Source organism: Trichosurus vulpecula, chromosome 1, assembly GCF_011100635.1.
Source record: "Trichosurus vulpecula isolate mTriVul1 chromosome 1, mTriVul1.pri, whole genome shotgun sequence".
NCBI classification, from domain to species: Eukaryota; Metazoa; Chordata; class Mammalia; order Diprotodontia; family Phalangeridae; genus Trichosurus; species Trichosurus vulpecula.
Window position 1 is genome coordinate 197,406,824 of NC_050573.1, and position 24,168 is coordinate 197,430,991.

Consider the following 24,168-nt stretch of genomic DNA (forward strand, 5'->3'; position numbering starts at 1 on the left):
TCTAAGGCCAGGAAATTCAAGTCTCACGTTCCCACTGAAATTATGTCATTCTCATCATCAGAGCTTTCAACCCTTGGCTATGCTTTTAAATTATGAGTTCATAGCAGCAACCCACAGAACTAAATTGTAGGTGATAACAAGATGCTTGTTTTCTGACCATAAGTAATGTTTACATGAAGCAGCTAGGTGGCACAGTGGATAGAGCACCAGGCCTTGAGTCAGGAAAAACAGAGCTCAAATCCCACTCGGATCCTTCCTAACTCTGTGACCTTTGGCAAGCAGTTTAATTATTAGACTGTGAGCTCCTTGAGGGTAGGGACTGTTTTTTGCCTTTCCTTTTATCATCATTGCTTAGCACAATGCGGTATATAGTACATAGTGCTTAATAAGTAAACTCTATTCATAAATATAATGCTTAAAATATGGTATATAGTGCTTAATAAATTACTGATTGGCTGGTATAATATAGAAAAATAAAAACAGCCCCTACCTCCCAGGGTTGTGGTAAAGATAAAACGAGATAATATTTGTCAAGCACTTTACAAACCTTAAAGCATGTATAAATACCAGTTGCTGATATTAATATACAAATAGCAAGTCTATCTCCCTACCATGTATATAAGGTAGCTAGAAGGTCTATATGCTCACATTTTTTAAAAAAAAAATCTCCTCGAGGAAGGAGTATCTATTACTGTTACCTATTACTTCAAGGGTCCATGACTCCATCACAGCAGGGACTCCCTCTATCTATGTGGATTATAAGCCTTCCATACCTTAGTAAATTGTTTAATGAATTTCTACGACCAAAAAAGAAAATCATCATCTGGAAGCCATCCTTCTGGTGATGATCCTCTCTGAATTTAGACAGATTGAGTATTGATCAGCAGACTTAAGAGTCCATCATTGGGTCCATTACTTTCCAATGGTCTGTTGGCATAACCTTTGAGAAGCCAGGTCACCTCCATATAATGAGCAGGAGACGGATTAGGATTTGATTCTAACTACCTTGTATTTATTCTGTGAAAAAATATATGTCCATATTTATATATTTAATAAATGTTATAACACAATTATCTATGTGTGCATGTTTCCCCTGATAGAATGAAGCTCTTGGAGAGCAGGGATGCTTTCTTTTTTTGTGTTTGGGTCCCCACAGTGTCCATAGCAGGTGCTTAATAGCTGCTTGCTGATTGATTGATGTTGAATAGTGAAGAAGTTAAAGAGAGACAATCAAAATAACTCGTGTAGAAATAGGAAACATCCAAGAGAACAATCTTTTATCACCCACTAACTTTTGCTTTCTTCTAAAACTCCTCCATCTTCACCTTTACTAACCAAAGTTAGTTTCATTAACGAACAAGATCAGCAAAGGATCTGGCATATCGAGAGTTCCTGTTTTTACCCCTAAGTGCCACTACTATTAAGAAACATTACAATTGGACAATTATTAACAAATTATTATTATCGTTAAGGGAAAAGAAGCAAACACCAGGCTCACTGCCTCTATGACTTATAAGTTTTCCAATGTCATGGTAGGTGATGATAACAATGAAGAAATATAAACATTATTCCTCCTTGTATGCATAAATCTGTGGTTGACAAAAGTTCTTTGTAAATTTGTTTTTGCACTAAGGGAGGGCTCAAAGCTAACTTTATATGATGAGAGAAAGATTATCCAACTTTGCAAATACATGGAAGTCATTTAGGTTGGAGGCTAGTTACGGATGAAAAGCATTTCAGATGTGAAGGTTTTGCTTTTGACCATTTTTTCCAACTGAGTTGTTTTCAAAACTCTAGTCTTTGGGTACAACATAAATAAGCTGATAAATTCAAGCTTCCCTTCGGGCTCCTAGAAAACAATGTCAGTTGGCTGCACTGAAACCAAACATTGTATATCTGCACCTTTACAGCCTTTCTTAAATCTCCAAGACACACAATTCTTTGAATTTTAATAATAGTGAGCACACTGCGATAAGGTGAAAAGCTTCACTGGTTCGTTACCTACCACTCCCTGGCTTGACATGCAAAATTTGTCATTAAAAGTTAGACTGGGGAGCACATATCTTTGTTCAATCACTCTCATTGGTGAGAAAGAATTATCCATGGGCAATGATGGCTCCAGGTAGAGAAACAACAGTGCAGTGGGACACAGGGGACTTGGATCCTACTCCCAGCTCTATCCCAAACTAAGTCTGTGACCACAGAGGAAATCATTTCATCTCTCAGTTTCCTTGCTTGAAAAATGGTGATAATAATACTTGCCCCCCTCAGAGGGTTGTAAAGACCAATTGAGAAAAAAGGAAAGTGAAAGCACTTTGGAAAGTATAAAACATGAGTGTCACATGATAATGATGGTGATGATGTTTCCTAATTTATTGCTTGTTGAGGATGCCTTCTAAAAATGGGAGGGTCCCTTTTTCTCAACTACAGATAAGGTCAAGAACAGTCCATACCTTACAGCTTCTATGTGCCAAGGTGCTGTCCAGGACCCTTAGTGGATTTCCATAAGCAGGCTATTTACTGTCCTAGAGTTCATAAGAAAAGATATCCTTCCTTTTTGAAGGGATCACTGAAGTGTCTTGGCATCCTGGCTGCTTTTTAACCTAGCTCTCCTGACGAGAGCCAGGGCAAGGAGATGGAATAAAGAACACCTAGCTTGTGTTACAATGGCTAGCTGTGCTTTCCGTTGCAGAAATACTATTTCAAACAGATGTAGAAAGAACAGTCAACTGCCCTGGACACCATTCTCCCCAAAGAGACTCCAATCTTTGATTGTCTATCAACAGCAGGATTTTGCTGAATGCTACTATTATGTATTTCAACGCCTTGCTTTACTGCCTTTTGCGCGAATGACACAGCACAGTAGCTTGCCACTAAATAATACTGGGTGCTGAATGCATCTGCGGAGAGCAATCTTAGTTCAGAGAGCTCTTTGAAAAGTATAAAGACTAGAGAAAATTAAAGCACCTGGAGTTTTAGGATAATAGTGTAAAAGCTGTTTTGAAATGAAGAAAATGCCCTTTTAAAACTGACTTTAGAAAAGAGACAGAAAAGGAAAATTCAACTGTTGGAGTTACAAAGGCATTACAACAATGTGAGGTCAAGGACCTCATACACTAATGCTTGACCAATGACTATTATTACATGGTTTGCCCATGACAAATGTTAAAAATATTTCAGACAAATCTCACATTGCTTAGATGAGGAGTCATATCTGAACAATATTTCTTAGGTCTGTCTTTGCTTTTGCTGGTCACAAGTTTTCTTTGGCACAAAACCAAGATTATGAATGGACTTAAATGGTACTGAATCACCCAAACTCCATCAAAACCTTCTTTCTAATTCTTTATCCCTCTTGTTCCCCATCCCTAACCAAAAATGAATGATTCTAAACAACTTTCAATTTTAAGAAAAAAGTAATGGGAGAAACTTAATAAAATATGGTAGCAAGGTGATTAATTTTCCCTCCCATTCAACTGTATCCAAGCTATAGGATATGCAGCTGACATTTCTATCGGAAAGATGAAAGCAAGTAGTTCAAAGCTTTCAATGTTTAAGGCAAATCATCGTACAATCCAATTAATTGACAAAGTTTATGGAACTCCTTTCAACCCCATCACCCCAATAAGATCACAATTATATCCATCCAATTACCTTCTTTTCTCATCCTCTACCTTATAAAAGAAAAAAGATACTGAAAGTAAAAGCCTAACTAAAGTGTTACAGAATAGAAATCCCTGAGCATCTTCAGCACATGCCTACAATGGCAAAAGAAAGCCCTCTATAGGGAATCCTGACTTCTTCAGTTCTTCCACAGCTTTCTGAATTTCCTTCTTTTAAGTACTGGGGGCCACTACCACCCCTGTTTATTTCATGACAAATGACTGGCCTGGCAAATTCATCTATTTTTTTTAAAATAGAGAAAAACATTATTATGGCTACTGAGTCAATGTAGACACTGTAGCTAATAGAATTTGAAACTGATTTTCCATTTTCTATTAGCCTGCTTACAACATAACTACAATGCAGCTAGGTCTCTGATAATTTATTGGTTAATATTTCAGCTCTCCTTATATGATTTTAATTTGATCCATTTCAATAAGCATTTCCTGAATGTTTACAGTACTTTATATGAAGCACTTTCACATGTATGACTGTATATGATCTTGACAATAACTCATAAAAGTTCAATAAGTACATACTCTCTTTGCCATTTTGTTGAATAGAAATTAAGCCTCAAGAACTAAAATATTTTGCTCAAGGTCACAAGATAAATTTGGAGTCTGAAGATATGGGTTATAATCTTGGCTTTGCCATTTATTTGCTGTATGAACTTGGGCAAGTCATTGGGTCTCAAGTTTCATCTGTAAAATGAAGTGGTAGGACCTGGATTGTTTCTGAGTATCATCCTAGTTCTAGAACTATGATCTTATGATCTATGACTAATGAGTGGAATACCTAAAACTTAAACCTATATTCTCTGACTTCAAGTCCAATGTTCTTTCTGCTATGTCAAACCATCCCCAAACAGACTAGCTCCACTTTTATAAAGCTTTTTTTTATGAAACACGACACCAACCATCCCAATAAAAACTGAAAACTCATTCAATTATCTGGAACTTTGTCAGCATGCCAACCATATGAATATTTGGAGATTTCTAGATCATCTTCTATATTCATCCATTCTTACCTGTGTCTTTGATTCTAACACATCCAAGTATCCTGTGTAAGAACAGATACAAGGTAGTGTACCAGCATACATTTAGCACTAATCACCTAGAGGTTACTAATTATGGTTTCTCCTCTATTGGGCAGCTTCATGCCTTGGGCTGGATGTACTCATATATTGAGACTGGGTTTCTTCAGGGGCTCCACAGAGCCTATTTACAAGGATTGCTGGTTTCTCATTGAAACAACAATACCAATAACTGGGTGGTGTGTGGTTTAATTTTTATGCCCTGCCATTCCAAGACAGACCTTCAAGTCCATTAAAGGACTGACCCTAATGAATTATTTGCATTCTCAAATTCTTTTTTCTATCTATCACTAGTAACCTACAGCCCTAATGTTAAGGACTCAGCATGTTTGATCACAGCAATAGGTATTCTTTCAATCATCATTAGAAATGTGGAAGGTTCGAGACATGGGCACAGGGCCAGATTAGTAAAACTTTCCATGAGGAAAGCTTTTTGTTTTCTCCCAGAGCTGCTCAACCTAAGAGAAGAAAGAGAATAAAAAGGAAAGGAAAACTCACTCTCCAGACTAAGGGGTGGACTGTGTCCCTGGACTTCCTAGTCTACCTTCATGTTGTTCTAGTGGAATCTGGACCCCTGGAAGTCAGGGAGCTCACTGAGGAGTATTCAAAGACTTCATTGTCAAAGTTTGGGGGAGGGGAGAAGGAGAGAAGTAGGGAGAAAGACAGCAGAACAGGCTGACTGCCTTGAGAGCTAGTCACCTTCATCATAAAGCAGAGATCTGTGAAAGGAGATCTATTTCAACAAAACAAGAATTCTGTCTCCACCATCTCCATTTCAAATAAACACTACAGCTAAACCCCACAGAACAATACATATTTTTGCCAAATGGTTTTAAAATGACTATCTTGATGAACATAGATGCTCACAGACATATCAACTACCCATACATAAACTTGAAAATCCAATTCAAGAAATGTCATAATAAATGCCTACTATGCGCAAGACAGTCTATGCACAAAAAGACTAATGTTGCCATATGGTTAAGAAAGCAGACTGGAATATTAACATTCAAAACATTAGCAAAAGGGCTCATGTTCTATGAATTGCTGCTTTTAAGGCATAATTTTTAAAACATACATTTAAAATGAAGGCATCAATGGGGCCAATCTTTTTAATAACGTAATTCCTGTGGTTTTCCCATATTTTGTTTATTGAGAAGTCTAAACTGGGAGCTTGGAGTTTATGAAGCTCTTTGAAAAGAATAAACTATCAACTGAAATGAGCATTTTTATATGTTTATAAGCTCTTTGGAAACCCATACCTATAGAAGAGATGATTAAAATTTTTTTAAAATCCTAAATAAGGTGGAAATACAAGATCTACATAATAGATTCTCCCATAGCCCAGGGTTTTCTTTGGGACTAACAGTGACTTTTCAGAAATGGTGTTATTAATGCTTTCAGGTACCAGTGCACTACTGCCATGGACGGATGTCATTTTGGACAAATCCTTAAAAGCCAAAATATTACAATAAACTGCTCCATGACACAAATTAAGAAAACCTAACAGACAAAAACAGTCCCCAGACATTTGAGCACTGCAAATAACAACTCATGGCCTTCCAGTTTCAGGCAAACTTTTTGGAAAATAATAGTAAGCAACCAAATTCAAAATCTGTAGAGCTAAAAATCATACAGAAGCTTCAGTACCAAGAGGTCCATAGAGGCCCAAAAGGCTTTTCCTTCCTTCCCTAATCCACATCAATCGGAACAGTTACCTATGTAGGCAAAATACCTTTCTCATTCTAGGAAAGGATGATGGTATTTGTTTCCAGTTTCCAATTCTCACTTCTAGACCCTTCATCTGGTACCACCATCCAACAAACTCTCCCCCCCGCAAGACAATATTAGCTTGTCCTGATACTTGTTGGAGCCATCTATTGACCTTCTAGACAATCAGCCACCTTCCTCAGTGAGTTTGGCCCCTGGCCTATAGACATTCTTTCCTTCCCAAGCCCTGCCATCACTTTCAGGGATTGCCATATTCACACTGATGGTCCTCTTAATAACATGGCTTCTTAAGTCTTTGATTTCAATTCTCATGAATTCTATATTTGTTCTACCTTAATCACTCATAGGAATGGTCACTATTTAGATCCTATTATATTCAAAAATGTTCTATTTCCAATATCCTTCTAAAATTCCTCGCTCTAATCACAATGTCCCAAGCTAAAATGCCACCCAATGCCCCACTCCTCCTAAGTTTGCTCTCTGTCCTCATCATAATCCATTTTTATTTTCTTCTGTCTTCAGAAGATGAGATCACCCTTGCCTTTGCCAGGGCAGACCCCTTCACTTGTACATTTGATCCCATCCCCCCTTGGCTTTTTTGACACCTTTTGCCATCATTTCCTTGCTTACTCACTTTCAATCATTTTTTCTTGATCAGCCCCTTACCTTGTATTTACAAACATGTTCAGGACATTCTAAACTATTTTTTAAATAAATCCTTTCATATGATCCTGCATTAACCTCAGTTCCTTCAGCCTCACCCAATTCTCCCACCCTGCCACCTAAGTTTTAGTTTTACTACCCTTCCTTCACAGTCTTGAAAATATACTTAACCATTTCAATGATATATTGTCTTCTGCCCTTAAATGACTTGCCCCTTGTACCTGTTATCCCTACCATGTGCATTCTCTTCTCCTCCTCCTGAACAAGCAAGCACTGCTGGAGGAAATCACAAACCATAATGACTGGGCCCACTACAAATTCATCCTAACCAACTCCAAATAGGCCCTCACTTCATCACAGCAACCTCTCCCTCTCTCACAATCTACAGAGAAATGAATCTCTCTTCAAGACTCCAACTTCATCCCTACTTCCCTCTCTCTTCACAGAAAAATTCACTTCATATTTTGCTGAGTACTGAGACTTTCCATCATGAAATACTTCATTCTCCCCTCCACACCTCAAAACTGCTTAATATCTTCCTATATCATTTTTTCCTTCTTTCAGGTCTCAGAGGAAGAAGTAGCCCTCTTTCTTGTCAGTGCCACTTCACTTAGGCCCTTAATTCCAAGCCCTCTCATCTGCCCCAGGACCTTGCCCAATCAATCCTTCCCTTTATCTCTTATTGTCAGTCTCTTCCTTTCTATTGGCTGCTTTCTGTTTGCCTACAAACACCCTTGGGTATCATTGTTCTAGAAAGAAAGAAAGAAAGAAAGAAAGAAAGAAAGAAAGAAAGAAAGAAAGAGGAAGGAAGGAAGGGAAAGAAAGAAAGAAGAAAGAAAAGAGAAAGAAAGAGAGAAAGAAAGGAAGAAAGAAGGAAGGAAGGAAGGAAGGAAGGAAGGAAGAAAGAAAGAAGAAAGGAAGGAAGAATGAATGAAAGAAAGGAAGGAAGAATGAAAGAAAGAAAGGAAAGAAAGGAAGGAAGGAAGGAAGGAAGGAAGGAAGGAAGAAAGAAAGAAAGAAAGAAAGAAAGAAGAAAGGAAGTAAGGATGAAACAAAGAAAGAAAAGGAAGAAAGGAAGGAAGAAAGAAAGAAAGAAGAAAGAAAGAAGGGAGGGAGGAAGACAGGAAGGAAGGGAGGGGGAGAGAGAGAGAGAGAGAGAGAGACAGAGAGAGAGACAGAGAGAGAGACAAAGAGAGAAAATCTTCCCTTGATCCTTCTGCCTTAAAAACTTCTTTGGCTTTCATGACATCACTCCTGCCTGGCTTTCCTTTTATGCAATGATTCCTTCTCCTTCTCCTTTTCTAGCATATCTTCATTCTGGTGCCCAATTGTGTCCTCTCAAAACCTTTGTCCTCATACCTCTTTTCTCTCAATACTGTCTCCATTAGCATTAATTTCTTCCCATGGCTTCAATTAGCACCTTGATGCAAACAATATGTATTGTGTGCCTATATACACACACATCTGTATGTATATAACACTTATATATGTATATGAGGCTTGAAACCTCATGATCATTTTTGACTATTCCCTCTCCTTCAGTCTCCCACATCCAATCCATTGCCAATTCTTGTCGATTTTACTTCCATAACACTTTTTGCATATGTCCTTTCTTCTCTATTCACACAGCCACTGCCTGAGTTTAGGCCCTGCTTACCTCTCATCTATTGGAATTGTAATGGCCTCCTAGACTATTGTAATAGCCTTCTAATTCATCTCCTTGATTTGTCTTTTTCCTCTCCAATCTTGCATTTCTGCTGCTACCAAATAGAATCTTTCTAATGGACAGGTTTGACCATGTCCCTCCCCAATCAAAAATCAACAATGTAGCTCCCTTTACCATGGGATAAAATACAACCTTGTTAGCCCTGTATTTAAGGCTGCAAACTACTTGCCATACCTTTCTTCTAGCAGTTTTCATACAACTTATATTTCAGACAAACTGGACAGCTCTCTCATCCTGGCTTCTCTGACCTCTATGCAAGTTACAAACATGTTCATCTATGCAAACTACCCTGCACTCTTCCAAGCTACTTTTTCATGGAGGTGGAAATGAGGTCCATGAAAGTGAAATGAATTTCTCAAGGTCATTCATACCTTCCTTCCATCACCAGATACAGCGTGGTTTTCCCTCTTTTCATATTTTTAATCATATGGTTCATCACTTTTCACCTAAACTTTGAAATTTAAGTCCAATTCTATGTCAAAAGCTCATAAAGATAAAATACTTATTTCGATTTTTAATATCCAAACTTTCATAAAAATAGGAGGACTCCAGTCTTAATTTTAAAAAGATTTGCTTCGTTGGACTTTTTCTAAGAATATCCTTTTCATGTAGGTTGTAAATTTAAGTAGAACTAAAGTAGATAAAAACACATGTAAGCACCTCTTTCCACGATATGTGCAAAGCAACATCTTTTTCCCCCTACCAAAAGCTTATTTTTGCCTTTTTTTTCTAGATACCAAATGCTTAATCTCAGCTTTAGAATACTCCTAGATGCCTCCAGTTATCTCAGGGGACAAAGTATGAAATCTCAAAATAAAATTAATTCCGTTTCACTTTAATTAGAAATAAAAACAAAACCAAATAAAAAGTCTTATGTAGAAAAATCCAGTTTTCACAACTCACATTGGAATACACTATCTGACAAAGGACAGTCCCTGTTAAAAGCATACATTTCTTTCTTGAAATCAGAACTCTCCTGGAAAATCTGGGACATACAGTCACAGGAATCATAGAATTCATTTTTTATTTTGGTTGGGGAAGGAAGGGTGGTGGAGGATGAAGGTGTTGAGAAATCGAACAAATAACAATAGGATGTTGCAACTCCAAAGGTTTGGCAATCTGTTCTATCTAGAGAATGTTCTAGATGGATTCGAAGGAGTCCATGGGGAAGGTAAAGTCTCCCCATGTTGGAGATTCCATTCAGATAACCCTGTCACTCCCAAAGTTTAATTTGCCCAACTAATCCTCTTTCACCAACTAAAAAGTGCTGAACATATGATGAGATCAGCTTTACCTGAGGCATTTTTGGTTGGGCCAGAGATACTACACGCTTATTTGTCTCCAAATCTCCAGGCACAGCTTCTTAAACTGACAGGAATGTATACATTCTGTAAGATTCCACTTTTGTATGTAAGCATTAATCAAGCTTTCTTGCACTTGAATGGCTGAATTTTCGTATGAGGGCTACAGCAAAAAGTGGGGCAGCCCCTGGTCACATACTACACACATCAGCCTACAAGAACCTCTATTACAGAAACACAGAAGCTCAGAGCTAGAAAACACCTCAGGGTCTAGTCCTATCGAGAATTTCCTCTAAAGCATACCTGACAAGTGGTCATGTAGTCTTTGCTTGAAGACCTCCAATGGTCTTCAAGGGAACATACTTCCTCCTGAGGCAACCCATTCTACTTTTGTATTGCTCTAATTGTTAAGAATTTCTTCTGTAATTACATTAAGCTTAAATTTTAATCTCCTTGCAATCTCTCTCTCTCTCTCTCTCTCTCTCTCTCTCTCTCTCTCTCTTTCTCTCTCTCTCTCTCTCTCTCTGTGTATGTGTCTGTCTGTCTGTCTCACTCTGTCTCTGTCTTCTCTTTTCTGGGGTAATCATTTCCAGTTCCTTTAACTGATCTTCGTATGTCAAGATCTCAAGACTTTTAACCATCCTGGTTGATAACTCTTTCCCCTCTTTTCTGGATGCTTTCCAGATCATTAATTTTCTTTCTAAAATGTAGTACCCAGAATTGAATATATAATACCATATGTAAACTTAGACTTGTACAATATGTCCCCTTTGGTACAGTTTGAGATCAATTGGGCTTTTTTTGGCTACCATATCACCCTGTTGACTCATCCTGAGCTTGTAGTCTACAAAAACTCTCAGATCTTTTTTTCTGATAATGATCTGGGCATAAAATTCTCAAATCTGTTTTCTGATAATCATCTAGGCATGCCTGCCATTATTTTTTATTTGTGAAATTGATTTTTACAACCCAAATGCAAGATTTCATATTTATCCTTATTAAATTTCATCTTAATAGATATGATAATATTCTAGCATAACAAAATCTTTCTGAATCTCAACTTGGTCATCCAATGTTTTAGCTGTCTGTCTTAGATTTGTGCCATCAGCAAATTGGATAAACATGCAATCAATGCCATTACCTAAGTCATCGATAAAAATTAACAAGACCATACAGAAATCACTGGGGCCTTCCACTGGAGATCCCTTTCCAAGCTCACAATGAGCCTTATTTGACTACCCTAGGTCTGACCATTCAACCAGTGGTAATGTTTCTCCATCTTGTCCACAAGAGCAGACTGAGAGACTGTCAAATATTTTGGCAAATTCTAGGTAGATTGAATCGATAGTATTTTTCTTGTTCTGCCAGACTAGTCATTCTTTCAAAAAAGCTTCATTTGAAAAAAATCTTCATAAAAGCGAATCTAGCTTGAACTGTGTTTGATGAAGTCATACTAGCTTTCCACGATCACTGCTTCCTTTTCTAAATATTCTCTTATCACTTTAATAATGCATTCTAAAATTTTGACAAGAATCAAAGCTAAGCTCCCTAGCCTATAGCTGCAAACACTATTCTTTTTCCTTTTTATAAAAATCAGAACATTTATCTTTTTTCAGTCCTGAAGTAACTCTCCACAATTACTCTCTTAAAAACTGTTTTATTGATGTTTTTTGAATATTACTGTCATTTCCCCATAACTCCTCTCCTCTCCCAAATACAGCCCTCTCTTCTAATACATAAGTACAATTAAGCAAAACAAATCTACATATTGTCTGTGTCTAAAAAATGTATGCCTCATTGTATACGTAGTAGGTGAGAGGCTTGCTTTGCCGTCAAGTCTTCCATTCGTCACCCAAATTCTGAAGTTTTTCAATGTTGCCTTCCTTAATATAATTGTGGTCATTTCCGCATGGTCTTTCAAAATCTCTGATAGAGATGCACAATCACATTTTCTAATTCATTCTGATGATGTAGTTCAGCTGTGTCAGGTGAGTTACACTCATCAGAGAAATCTAGGGTGCTTTCTATTTTCCTACTTGGGTTTTGACATGCTATTAGTCATTTTTGTTCCATCATCTCTAAAGATCATTCTCCTTGGCTAAGAAGCAGAAGAAAAATTAGAATTGAGAAGCTCTGTCTTCTATCACGTTGTTGTTATTATACCACCTCCCTATGTAGTAGTCCCAGCCTGTCTCTGATAATTCTCTGAATTAACTACTGAAAACCACTTTTTGTTTTCTTTAGCTCTCTTTGCAAGTCTCAGTTCATTCTGAGGTTTGGCACTCCTGACATTATTCTTATGGAGAATGTTATATTGTATTCATCATCTGTTAATTGGCCCTACTTTCATCTTCTGTACATTAAAAAAAAAAACTACCTGGTTGGTGAATTCCCTACATGTCCACATCAGTCTCTCCCTTTTTCTCATCAAAATTATTTCTCCTTTCATCTTCAGGATTTTATTCTCAATACTTTTCCTTCCTGGGCTGACTTGCACTGTAGAATTGTAGGACATATAGTATACTTACCCTTTCTCGGCGATCTAGGATGTATATGTGTAGGGGTGGGCAGACAATGAGTAAAAGACTAGTAATAGTAAGCTCCTAAAATATATAGTCCCCAACTTGTAATCATAAGGGAGATAACTATACGTAGGAATTCTCCCTGCCTCCCTTCCTTTACTTGTCCTTCTGCTCTCTCTATTCCTTTGTCCTTCCTTCCCCATCCACTCAGACTGGTGTCCTCTCCATCCTTCTGTAGAAGCTGCCCTGGCTCTCTACGATTTCTGGGATGGGATGAGACACAGAATTCCAGGGATCTCAGTGCTCCAGGCTTCCATTAGTCTCTTTCAATTTATTACATTCTAAGGAAGCTTTGGGGAAACATAATTTATTTTAAATTATAATTTTACTCTAGGAATATACCTTAACAATCTGTTCATATGGGAAAATGAATTGAGTTCTAATCCACTGTTAAAAACAAAAATGTAGAACCCAAAGCATTCATAAGTTGGGGGCTGCCTGCAAATATGAACTCTGAATCAAGCGCTGGGACAGTAAGTTCTTCCATTAGTTTGATGTCCTTGTATTGTAAATACTCCATTGAAAAAATAATGAGTGTTTTCAACACTCATTAGAAGGTGAAATGCTTTTCTAAAGCCCCTGTTGAATTTATTATATCTCAAGATGCTTTAGATGCTGTTAGACAAGTCTAATACACTAAATGACTAAACAAATGATGAAGCCATTAGCCACTTGGTAATGGCTTAGGGAGAGAAATGAGCATTATAATCTGCTTTCCTGATGAGAGAGTAAAGGATACTTTTCCTGGGAATGGGCAATTTATATAGCACAATCACTTAGAAAGGATGTGTGAAGTTCTTCACTTTCACCTGGATTGCCGCTAAAGATGGTTAGGAATTCTTATTTAACTCTTTAAGAAAAGTGGTTTCTTTCTTACTTTGCACTACTGTGGTGCAGAGATTTAAAGCACCAAACTTAAGAGTCAGGAAGGCTCCTGCCTCTATGTGACCTGGACAAATATCTTAACCTCTCTGAGCTTTATTTTTCTCATCTGTAAAACAGGGATAGTAACAGTATTTAACAGGGTGTCTAGGTGGCACATTGAGTAGAGCACCGGCCCTGGAGTCAGGAGGCTGTGAGTTCAAATCCAGCCTCAGACACTTGACACACTTACTAGCTGTGTGACCTTGGATAAGTCACTTAACCCCAAATGCTTTTCCTTCTCCCTTCCAAAAAAAAAAAACCAACAGCATTTAACACACAGGGTTGTTGTGAGGATAAAACGAGAACAAATTTGTAAAGTACCTGCAATCATTAAGTGTTAGGTAGATCATAGTTATTAATATTATTCTTCTCCCACCTATTTAAGTTTCTTGACTGGGAGCCCCTGGTCTCATGTACAACTTATACCCATTATTTCGTCATCTAGAAAGCTGGTGTGCCATAATGCCCCTGGCACCTTGTGCTGATGCATTTCAGTGTCCATGTCAGGACTATTATAGAGATCTTTAACTTAGAAAGGATTTTTTTCACAGTATATACAAATACAACTCTATTTTTCAACTATGGAGTAGTTTTGTCCACACAGAAGGGTAAGAAATATTGCTTATTTTGCAAAGAAAACATTTAAATCAAACATTTACTTTTCATCTTGTTAACGTTTTAATTTTGAGGCTTCAGCTAAATACAGCTGACATAGTAGTGAAACATCAAATATGGTGTGTAAGCATATATGTAGATATATTTTATATACAAAATATTTACATAACTCCATTAGCTGCTTTTTAGGGAGATCTTTAGAATATTTGGCCTAATCTTGGACCTGATCCAGACCAAAAGGAATGAACGGCACCTTGATCTATCTCATAGGCTGAAACTAAAAAAAAAAAAAGAAAAATGAAAAACAAACAAAAAAAATGGCTTGTCTTTATATGTAGGTTGAGAATTATTTAAAAGCTAATGGAAATAGGGAACTATAATCCAAGCCTAAAAACAATTTAAAAGGGAAAGAATTATCTACAAGACCATGAACTGAACTTCATTGGGCTTATCCTTGATTTCTATTTCTTTATCCTCAAAAAACAAAATAAACATATCCACAAGGAGGAGTCCAGGAGAGAGAGAGAGAGAAAATGAGCAATGAATAGAGTTTAAAGAAACTTCAAGACCAAATCTATATTCTCTGCACATAAATGGAGACAGTAACTTTTAAAAGGTACTGTGGAATGGAAAGACCACTGAATTTGGAGTCAAAGAATTTGGGTTTGAATCGAGATTTTGTTATTTATTTACCTGTGTGACCTTGGGCAAGTGACTTTAACTCACTGGGCCTCAGTTTCTTCATTCACAAAATGAGAGGGTTGGATTAGGAGACCTCGAAGGGTCCCTTCCACCTAGTGATCAATGATCCTGCAAATCCTAGTGCTCATGTAAATCCTCTGACCGCTAACGACTGTTTCAGCTCTAAAGCTATTAGCCTAGACCTATAGATAAATACCATATTATTCTAAATATATGTCACACTTTTTTCCCCTTCAAAACCTTAATTGATGTCTTTTTTTCAAGTTTCTTCAAGATCTAAACCAGGGTTTTTAACTTGTGTTTAAATTTTTTAAAAATATCTCTATTATCAAACTAAGCCCTGTTATTCCTTTGTTATACATTATATATTTATATTATATATAACATATATTATATATATTATATAGTTTATTTTATGCCACTGAAAAGCATTATTCTGAGAAGGGTTCCATAGGCTTCGCCAGAATGCCCCAGGGGTCCAGGATGTAAAACAAAGGTTAAGAACCCCTTCTAAACTTATGCCCCTATATATGTTTTCCCTTTTAGAGAGCTCTTATTTTAGGGATATAACCCATAGTTGAGCCAATATGGTAATTCAAACATTGGAAAAATTGATTAAGTTTCACTGCTTTTCCTTTTTAATTCCTTGGCATAAGTTGAAAGCTATTTCTTGATCTTCCAGTCCGTCTTGCAAATAACATAAACAAGATCCTTTGCTGGAATCAGCACCAGGAGGGTGCTAAGGGATGAGGACAACGATCAGAGGCCACTAAAATGCAGGGGAGTTATTCAACCTAATTGTGTTCTTTCTACCACCCTGGGTTTACACAAAAAGGGAGTGAAAATCTCTACCTAACTGTGATCACAACAAGCTCACAAGCATCTGGGTAGCCTTGAAAGGGGGCAGAAAATCGGAATCATGGAATGCTAGAGATAAAAGGGACCTTAGAAATCCACTGGTCTTAATTAAGTCACAGATTTAGAGAAGCCATATAATCCACCCCCTTGATTCTACAGATGAGGAAACTGAGGTCCACAGGGGTTATATTACTGGCCTGAGGTCATTCATACCAGTAGTAAAATAGCAGAGCCAGGATCCAAACCTGTGTCCTCTGACTCCAAGTCCAGTATCCTTTCCATGGTTCAACATCTTCATTTTAGAGATGAGGAAAATGAGGCTGACAAGTACAGTGACCTGAACACAACTGCTTAGTAGCAGGATGGACACTAGAACCCAGGTGTCTCAGCCTTGGCAGTTCTGCATGGGTGGAGTAGGGCCCAGGAATGCTTGGCACAGCTCTTTCTACGTAGCAGGCACTATATAAATATTTTGGGAACAAATAAATGAATGACTGAGTACATGAGAATAGTTGAATGGTGGCTTTCACTACACTTCCCTAAAGGCAGCTTTCTGAATGCCATTTTTTTAAATGCTCCAGGAAAGTCACATATACTTCCTAGTGGTTGCAGAGACTGATATCCTACAGGGGAAAATCCAGAAGTCACCAGAAAATGCCATGGAAAGAGATAGGCTATCTCTTCTGGAATTTGGACAGAAAATTTATACCCATGCGCTCGGTAGCAAGCATTTCATAAAAATCGAGTCCTGTGGGAAGAGACAAGTAGAATAAGTTTAGGATGAAAGCCAGGGTCTCTTGCCTATGTGAAGCTCAGTTTCACTGAGATATCAGGTACAGTCATGTTAAGCACTGACCAGCATAAGTACTAAGAGAATTGTCTTCCATAGGGATGGGCAAATAGGTCATGACTGACACGGCCACGTTGAGCCCCACTCACTTTTGTGGGGCCTGAAGGTAGTTATGTGGGACGAGTCAAATGAAAAATAAATTAAAAATGAAATATTCACACACAAATCAAAACATTTTTACCGTACAGACTTGTAGGTAGCAATGTACTCCCAGAAAACTGTTAAGCGTAATATTAGAACTAAGCGCAGCTGATGGAAAGGAAGGAATGTGGGTAGGAAGTAGGCTGTTAATCGTTTCCGTGGCTTCCTCTTCCGGTTATCATCACTTATCTTCTATATTTCCTGGGATGGAGTTGGACTATGATTCTGATATTATAGAAACACATTAGAAATTCTTTTAAAAACAGACACCTAACTCAAGTGTTAAACGAGGCCAACCAACTAGTTCCTTTCAGACCAAATTATATGATCTGGGGCAAAGTATGTTAATTTGATAATGCAACCGTAAAACTGATATTGTGGAGTTAGTAGGGCAAAGACTTCACAGGGCTCTATTTTTTGCATGAATGAGTGAACATCTAGGCATCAGTGGTTTTGTCTATATCTCTTGGATAAGCACCATATATCTGCTGTGGCCCATTTACTCACTAGCCAAAATCAAGCACCATGAGGTTTCTTATAATAGAGGCCGCTAGATGGAAAAGCAAATAGAGGGCTGGATTTGGAGTAAGGAAGACCAGAGTTCAAATCCAGCCTCAGACACTTAGCAGCTTAAACCCCTATCTGCCTCAGTTTCCTCATCTCTAAAGTGAGTATAATAATAGCCTCACAGGGTTGCGATGAGAATAAAATAAAATAATTGTAAAAGCTCTCTGCCAACCTTAAAGCACTATATAAATACTAGCTATTAGTGATCATTTCTAAGACTCCGTTCAGGTGTCATCTCCAATGCAAAGCCTTTCTTGATCCCCTAAATCATTGTGCACTCTCCCACCTAAGTTTATTTTATATCTACTTATCTGTGCATGTGCCAACAGAATAGAAATTAACAGCTAGTAGAACAGAAATTCCTTGAAGTCAGTGGCTATTTGTGGTCTGCACAGTGTTGGTGTTTAATAAATGTTTGCTGAATTAAATAAAGCTATGGTCTTGAATTCAATTCTTTTTTTTAAAGACTTTTTTTTGAGGGGGGAAGGCAGGGCAATTGGGGTTAAGTGACTTGCCCAAGGTCACACAGCTAGTAAGTGTGTCAAATGTCTGAGGCTAGATTTGAACTCAGGTCCTCCTGACTCCAGGGCCAGCGCTCTACTCATTGTGCCACCTAACTGCCCCTTTGGACTCAATTCTTGTGAAGGATAGCTCGCTTCTCACTATTCCAAGCTTTGATTGCACAGCCCTGCCCCCAATCATAGCCCCGTCAAAATGGAGAGGGTTGGACAAAATGTGGATGAGATGAATGTTAACAGATGAATGTGATCCTATCATCATTAATGGAAAAACAATTCGAGAAGCACCTTGTCTCCTGATAGTGTTCTCTGTAGACCCCTCCCCCCATCCAAAGTAGCTACATGGAAGGAGAGGGGACAATTTCTGAAACAGAAGAAAAAAAATCATCCCCCAGTGACTATTTTTCTGGAAGGGCAGTTAAAAGGTGATTTTCCTCTTTGGCTGAGGAAATAAATGCAAATGGCTGAATCACATAAGCTATCTTTCTCATTTGAGGGATTTCTATCTTATCCCAGTGTATGAGTTTTTGATTTTTCAGTGTGGTTGATGGTGGGGTTTGCAAGAGGTGGAGAGGTAAGGGAGTAATAGAAGGGTGGAGAAGGGGTTTACATATTCCAGATGTGACTAGTTTTTGGTTTGTGAAACAATTCACATCTAGATAAACTGGAATTATTCCTTTATGAATAACCCCCTGACTCCCACACAAGCAACCAGCAGCAGAGTTGTGCAAGTCACATAAAAGCATTAATGAATTGGACTCTTAATGAGCAAAACACCTCAGGCTTTTTGGTCATATGACTGATTAGTACCCCAATTAGAGTTTTCCCAGAACCAAATAGGAGAATGCTGTTATTACAAGTCAATAATGCTGCTGTTTTCATTCAAATTCAGTGTCACGTTGTTTCAAATAGAAAAAAAGGCTTTTTAAAAAGAATGAAATAAAATGAGGCACAAGGAAGTAGTTGTCTGATGTAATTTCTCCCCGAAAGACAATCAAATTCAGATATTCTTGGGCACCAATTAGTTTGTCTACATTTGTTACAGAACTTCTCCTTTTTAAACTAAACTTTAATATGTGATATTCAATTCGATTTCTATTCTGAAGAATCTTACATGTTGAGTTGAAGGGATGGTTAAGAGTACTGTGGGGATACTCAGTGGTGAGTACTAACTCATAGCTCAGAAACGCTGTATAATCATATTTCTTATTATGCCTTCATTCTGTTCACATAATAAATCTTTGGTAGCCAAGTCCTGACAAGTTCACCACAGCATTTTAATGTTGTGGAGGTTTTTTTGGTTTTGTTTTATATAGCTGCAAGAAAGAGTCACTAAATGAAATGTAGTTTTTTGAATGCCAAGGGGCTAAAGAGCTGGGCCAAAAGCCATGCTTATGGATAGGTCTCAGTCCTAATTGGAACTTGCCTAGCTAAAGTTCAGCAGTTAATATTCTGTTTCAGCCAGCAGATTTGGCCATTCTAAGTTTTAATGCGTTACCACTGGGACGATGGTCCAGCAGTTAGACAGGTGTGCAGTTCACTGGCAAAGGCATAAGCCAAGACTAAGTGGTTAAGCTCACTGCAACGTAATTGTCGGTCATGCGGCTAGCTCCATGGTGACTCACAGCAAAGAATATCTTTTTGTTACTGCAAACGAAACTAAAATAACTGGTTTTCATACGGAGACTATCAGAGCAACTTGGTGCATAGTTCTGCAAGTTGGTTAATGGACACACTCCTCCTTCCAGAATTCTGGTATGGTTAAAAAAAACTCACTGATACTGCAACATGGTGGAATGCAAGCCTCTACAGCTGTGGAGGACTTACCATCGTCCAGGTACAACTGGTCCAATTCCTCAGGTTCTCGCTTGATCGTTACGGGAATAGGGGCCAAATTATGATTACTGTCTTCATGCAACTCTGGCAATGACAGTGGCTGAGTGGTTGGAGATTCATTTCTTTGAACTTTCGGCAGTTGGTGCTGCTGTTGACCCATTATGGATGAGTGAGTTGGACTGCAGGACTGCAAATAGGTTGACTCTTGGGTAACAGATGGAACTGGAGAAGAGGGACTGTTGGGATAGAGTGTTTGTTGGTAACCAAGGGAACAGCTACTGCTCAGATGTTGACTCACCTGCGGCTGCAGCATGATGTGAGATGATTGATCGGGAGAGCTTGGGTGTACAACTATAGACCTTGGCACTTCCTGGATAGTGGGGACACCTCCAGCGGGCTGTTGAAGTCCTAGGTGGCTGTGGCCTGGATTCGTGATGCACTTGTTGTAAGCAGAAGAGGAAAGGTCATGAAGCTTGGGGCTTGAGTTGGGAGAGGATGACATCACAGTGTTTCTCTGCTGACAGGAAGTGAAGCCAGCCACAAGGCAAGAACCAGGATCAGGAGGCATCATGATCTGCTGACTGTAGTATGGCTTAGAGAGAGGGTTTAATCCTTGGTTCATTGGTCCACAGGTTTGAGCAGGCTCATAGTCATCGGTGGGTTCTGTTTTTATAATTGGAACTGTTAAAAGAGAAAAAAAAATTATATAAACATAAGTTGCATATTGGTACGACCAAGTTGGCTTGTGGCTAGGATACCCTTCACAAAACAAACAGTGTTTTGAATAAGTCTCTGTGTGTCTTTTCCCTCATTCTCCCACCCAATAAAAAAAGAGAGGGCGGGAGATAGGGAGGGAGGGGGAGAGAGAGAGAGAGAGAGAGAGAGAGAGAGAGAGAGAGAGAGAGAGAGAGAGAGAGAGAATGAGTCATCAGCACAAGAAAGTCACAGCTGGTTCTAATATTGAAAAGGACTATTTTCTTTGGAATCTCCTCCAGCACTAATGTGCTATAAAAATCTATTTGCAAATAGCTACACTGCAGTAGAAGCCCTGGACCCAAGGGCTCCATGGATTTGTAGTAATCAAAGCAAAAATTTTAACTTGGATGTACTACTGCATTTCTCCGGCTACTGATGGTCCATTTGATAAATGTCTGCACATTTGGTAAACTTGAGCATAATAAGATGGCTTTTAGAGGTCAGTAAAAATACAATTGCAAAGATATTTGTCATTACAACTAGCTATACAAAAGCATTTAATCAATATAATTTTTTCACAAGAAGAAATGAAAACTTTAAAACATTTTTATCTCTCTCCTCTGCTCCTCCCCATCCTTTCACTTTCCAAATAGTTTTCCAAAAGTGTATTCTTGGAACAAACAGGGTCTGGACCATCAAGTAGCCAGTATATTAGTGATAAGGAAAGTTCACCTCGGATTTCTCCACCTGCCCAAGATTGACAATAGAGAAACACTGCATCGTAATTTCTGAAGCCCATGTCAATGCTGTGGGGGTATCTTTGAGGGTCTAGGGTATGATGGCCACACTGTGATTATGAGACTACATTCAACTAACGCTCATATTCTTTAACCATATACTTAATTGCTGAGTCATTATCCTATCTGGATCCTGTGTCAAACTTGAACCCCCAGGTTACAACAAGTATTTATGTATAAGATACTTATGGGTAATATAACCTCATTGGCTAAGTGTTTGAGGTAGGAATAGGGTAGAAGTGGCTAACAGAAGGAAAGTGGAATCAGGTTGCACACATCTATGAGTATTAGAGACTTTGCGATCTCAAGAAGGACTTAGAATACGCATGAATACTATCTCCCTTTTTCACAGTACATTCATTTTCCTAGTTTCATTTTTTTAGTTAGAATTTAAACAAACTGTATATGCAGAAGAGGGAAGCAAAGGAAAGTAATAAAGGATGAATGCAAAAGTGTGTAGCATGGTCCTATAAGTGTCAGAATGAGTTGAGGCTGGCAAAGTAAGCAAAGGACAGTAAAAAGGGGGTTTAAAAGCTATATTGGGGAAAGTGGATGATTGAAGACAGTATATGAGTGCTATTCTGAGTGGATGGTACAAAGATGATAGAGAAGATATAGCTGTCCAATTCGTATTTTGTTTTTGTGGGTTTTCTTTCCTGCCAAGGAGATATCTTTGGATCAGAAAAGACAGAATAAAATTGCAAATATGGAGTTGAAAACCAAGTAAATAGAGAGACACTAAGAAAGTAAATATTTGTAAAGTACTTAGCATGGTGACCAACATACAGCAGGCACTTAATAAATGCTTGTTTTCCTTCCTTCCTTCCTCCCTTCCTTCCTTCCCTTTATAAGTTCAGGTCATCAGATCCATAAATATTTCATCCTAGAGTACTGAAAGGACTGGTGGATATGTTAGTTTTGACTCTGTATCCCCAGTGCCTAGCATATGATTTTGTACATAATATGGCTCATCAGATGCTTATTAAATTGAGATGAATGTAACTTTTGATTTGCTGACAAAAATTTCTGGAAGACCGTGGAGAGAAAGAGAGGATGCTACAAGGTTGGGGGAAAATGAGTGTTTGCCTCATTTTTTTAAAGGGGAGGAATGGAATCTACAAACTATAGGCCAGGGAACTAGACTTAATTCTTGGGGAAATTATCTTAAATATTATCAAATAAATAGCATACAAACATTTAGAAAAAGAAGTAGTCAGTTCCTATAAAGATTTAGTGTGAGTTCATAAAGGAAAGGTAATAACAGACTAACCTCATTTTAATTTTTTGAAAGGGTTGCTAGATTTGCAGATCAGGAGAATACTGTAGACATGATTTAATTAGATTACAGCAAAACATTTGATGAAGTCTGAAGCTATTCTTATGAACAAAATGTAGAGATGAAGGTTAGTCAAGAGTATACACTTCTGGTTCAATGTCAGCTTGGAAGGACATCTCTGATGGGATTGCTCACAGGATCTGAGTTTGACCCTATACTGTTGAAAACTTTTACCAGTGACTTGGATAAAAGTATAAATAATATGCTTATAAAGATTGCAGATAATATAAAGTGAGGCAGGATAGCTAACATTTATAGCAGAGTCAGGATCCAGAAAGATATCATCAGGTTAGAATACTGGGTTGAATCTGAGGATGAACGCTAATAGGGATTAATGTAAAATGTTACCCTTGGGTTCAAAAAGACAACTTCATGAGTAGAAAACAGGGAAAGCATGGCTGCAGAAGTTTGTCTGAAAAAGATCAGGGAGTTTTAGTACCCCAGAAGCACAATATGAGTCAACAATATGATATGGCAGCCAAAACAAAACAAAACAAAAAACCAAAGGAATCTTGGACAATGCTAAAAGTTGAATAACTAGGGCAGTTAATAGTCCTGATGTATTTTACCCTTGTCAGACCATGCCTGGGATACGGTGTTCAATTCTGAGTGCCACATTTTTGGAAAGATATTGAGAAACTGGAGAATGTCGAAAGGAGAGCAACCAGTATAGTAAGGACACTCATTATCATCCCATTTGAAGATAAGTTGAAGAGGCTGAGAATTCCCAGGTGTTATTTTAAAGACTAGTTAAGAGTGGAGGAAAGACAAAAGAGCTGTCTTCAAACATTTGAACATGCTATCATGGGGGAAGAGGCAGAAGACCCAATTTGCTTGGTCCCAGTGTGGCTGAACCAGAAACAATGTGAGAGTAGCAGAGAGGCAAACCTGGGCTTCATGTAAAGAAAAATTACCCAAAAGATGTCTTCCAGCAAAGACTGGAGTGCCACTTCAGTTAAGTTGTAGAAGGGACTCTTTTTAGCTGCAGGTTGGACTATATGGCCTCTGAGTGCCTTTCCAACACAGATTCTATCATTCTGATTTTTTTCTCTGTTCCTTTGTTCATTACACACACATCTCTACCCCTCACCCCCTGCCACCACCACCTTTTATGCATATTTCACTACAGCTGGGTAGGGTCTTCCTCAAATTACTACTTAAAATACACACACACACACACACACACACACACACACACACACACACACTTCCATTTGTAACACAGAAGATAAAGTGCTTCTTGAGAGGAATGGATCAAATATAATGAATTGTCATCAAATTCCTTCTGATTATATTTTCACTTGCTCACATATTGTGCACTGGTGAATTTTTGCAACCCCCCTCATCTATAATGAAGGAGATTCCAGTTCAAGAATAGATTTATGAATCTATTTTTACACTCTTTTAATTATATACAAAGACGCCTTTGTGCACAATTATAGGCACAAACACTACAGATGTAGTAAGCAGGACAAAAGCCACATAAGAAAAAAAAGTACAAATGTGTTAATAAATTGTTTTAATAGAACTCTTGAGAGAGCAGATATTCTCACATGTTTCATATTATAG

At 38.1% G+C, this 24,168-nt stretch overlaps 1 protein-coding gene across 3 annotated transcripts in view; it reads right to left on the bottom strand.

Annotated features, from left to right (window-relative positions):
• The window catches only part of NFATC1 (nuclear factor of activated T cells 1), a 209,118-nt gene that overhangs the window by 27,421 nt on the left and 157,529 nt on the right, over nt 1-24,168 (bottom strand). For 2 of the 3 annotated variants that reach the window (XM_036762425.1, XM_036762433.1), the window contains exon 9: nt 19,762-20,451. In XM_036762425.1, the coding sequence (XP_036618320.1) occupies nt 19,762-20,451 (690 nt within the window). The remainder of the gene's footprint in view (nt 1-19,761; nt 20,452-24,168) is intronic. The other variant, XM_036762437.1, reaches the window with a different exon arrangement.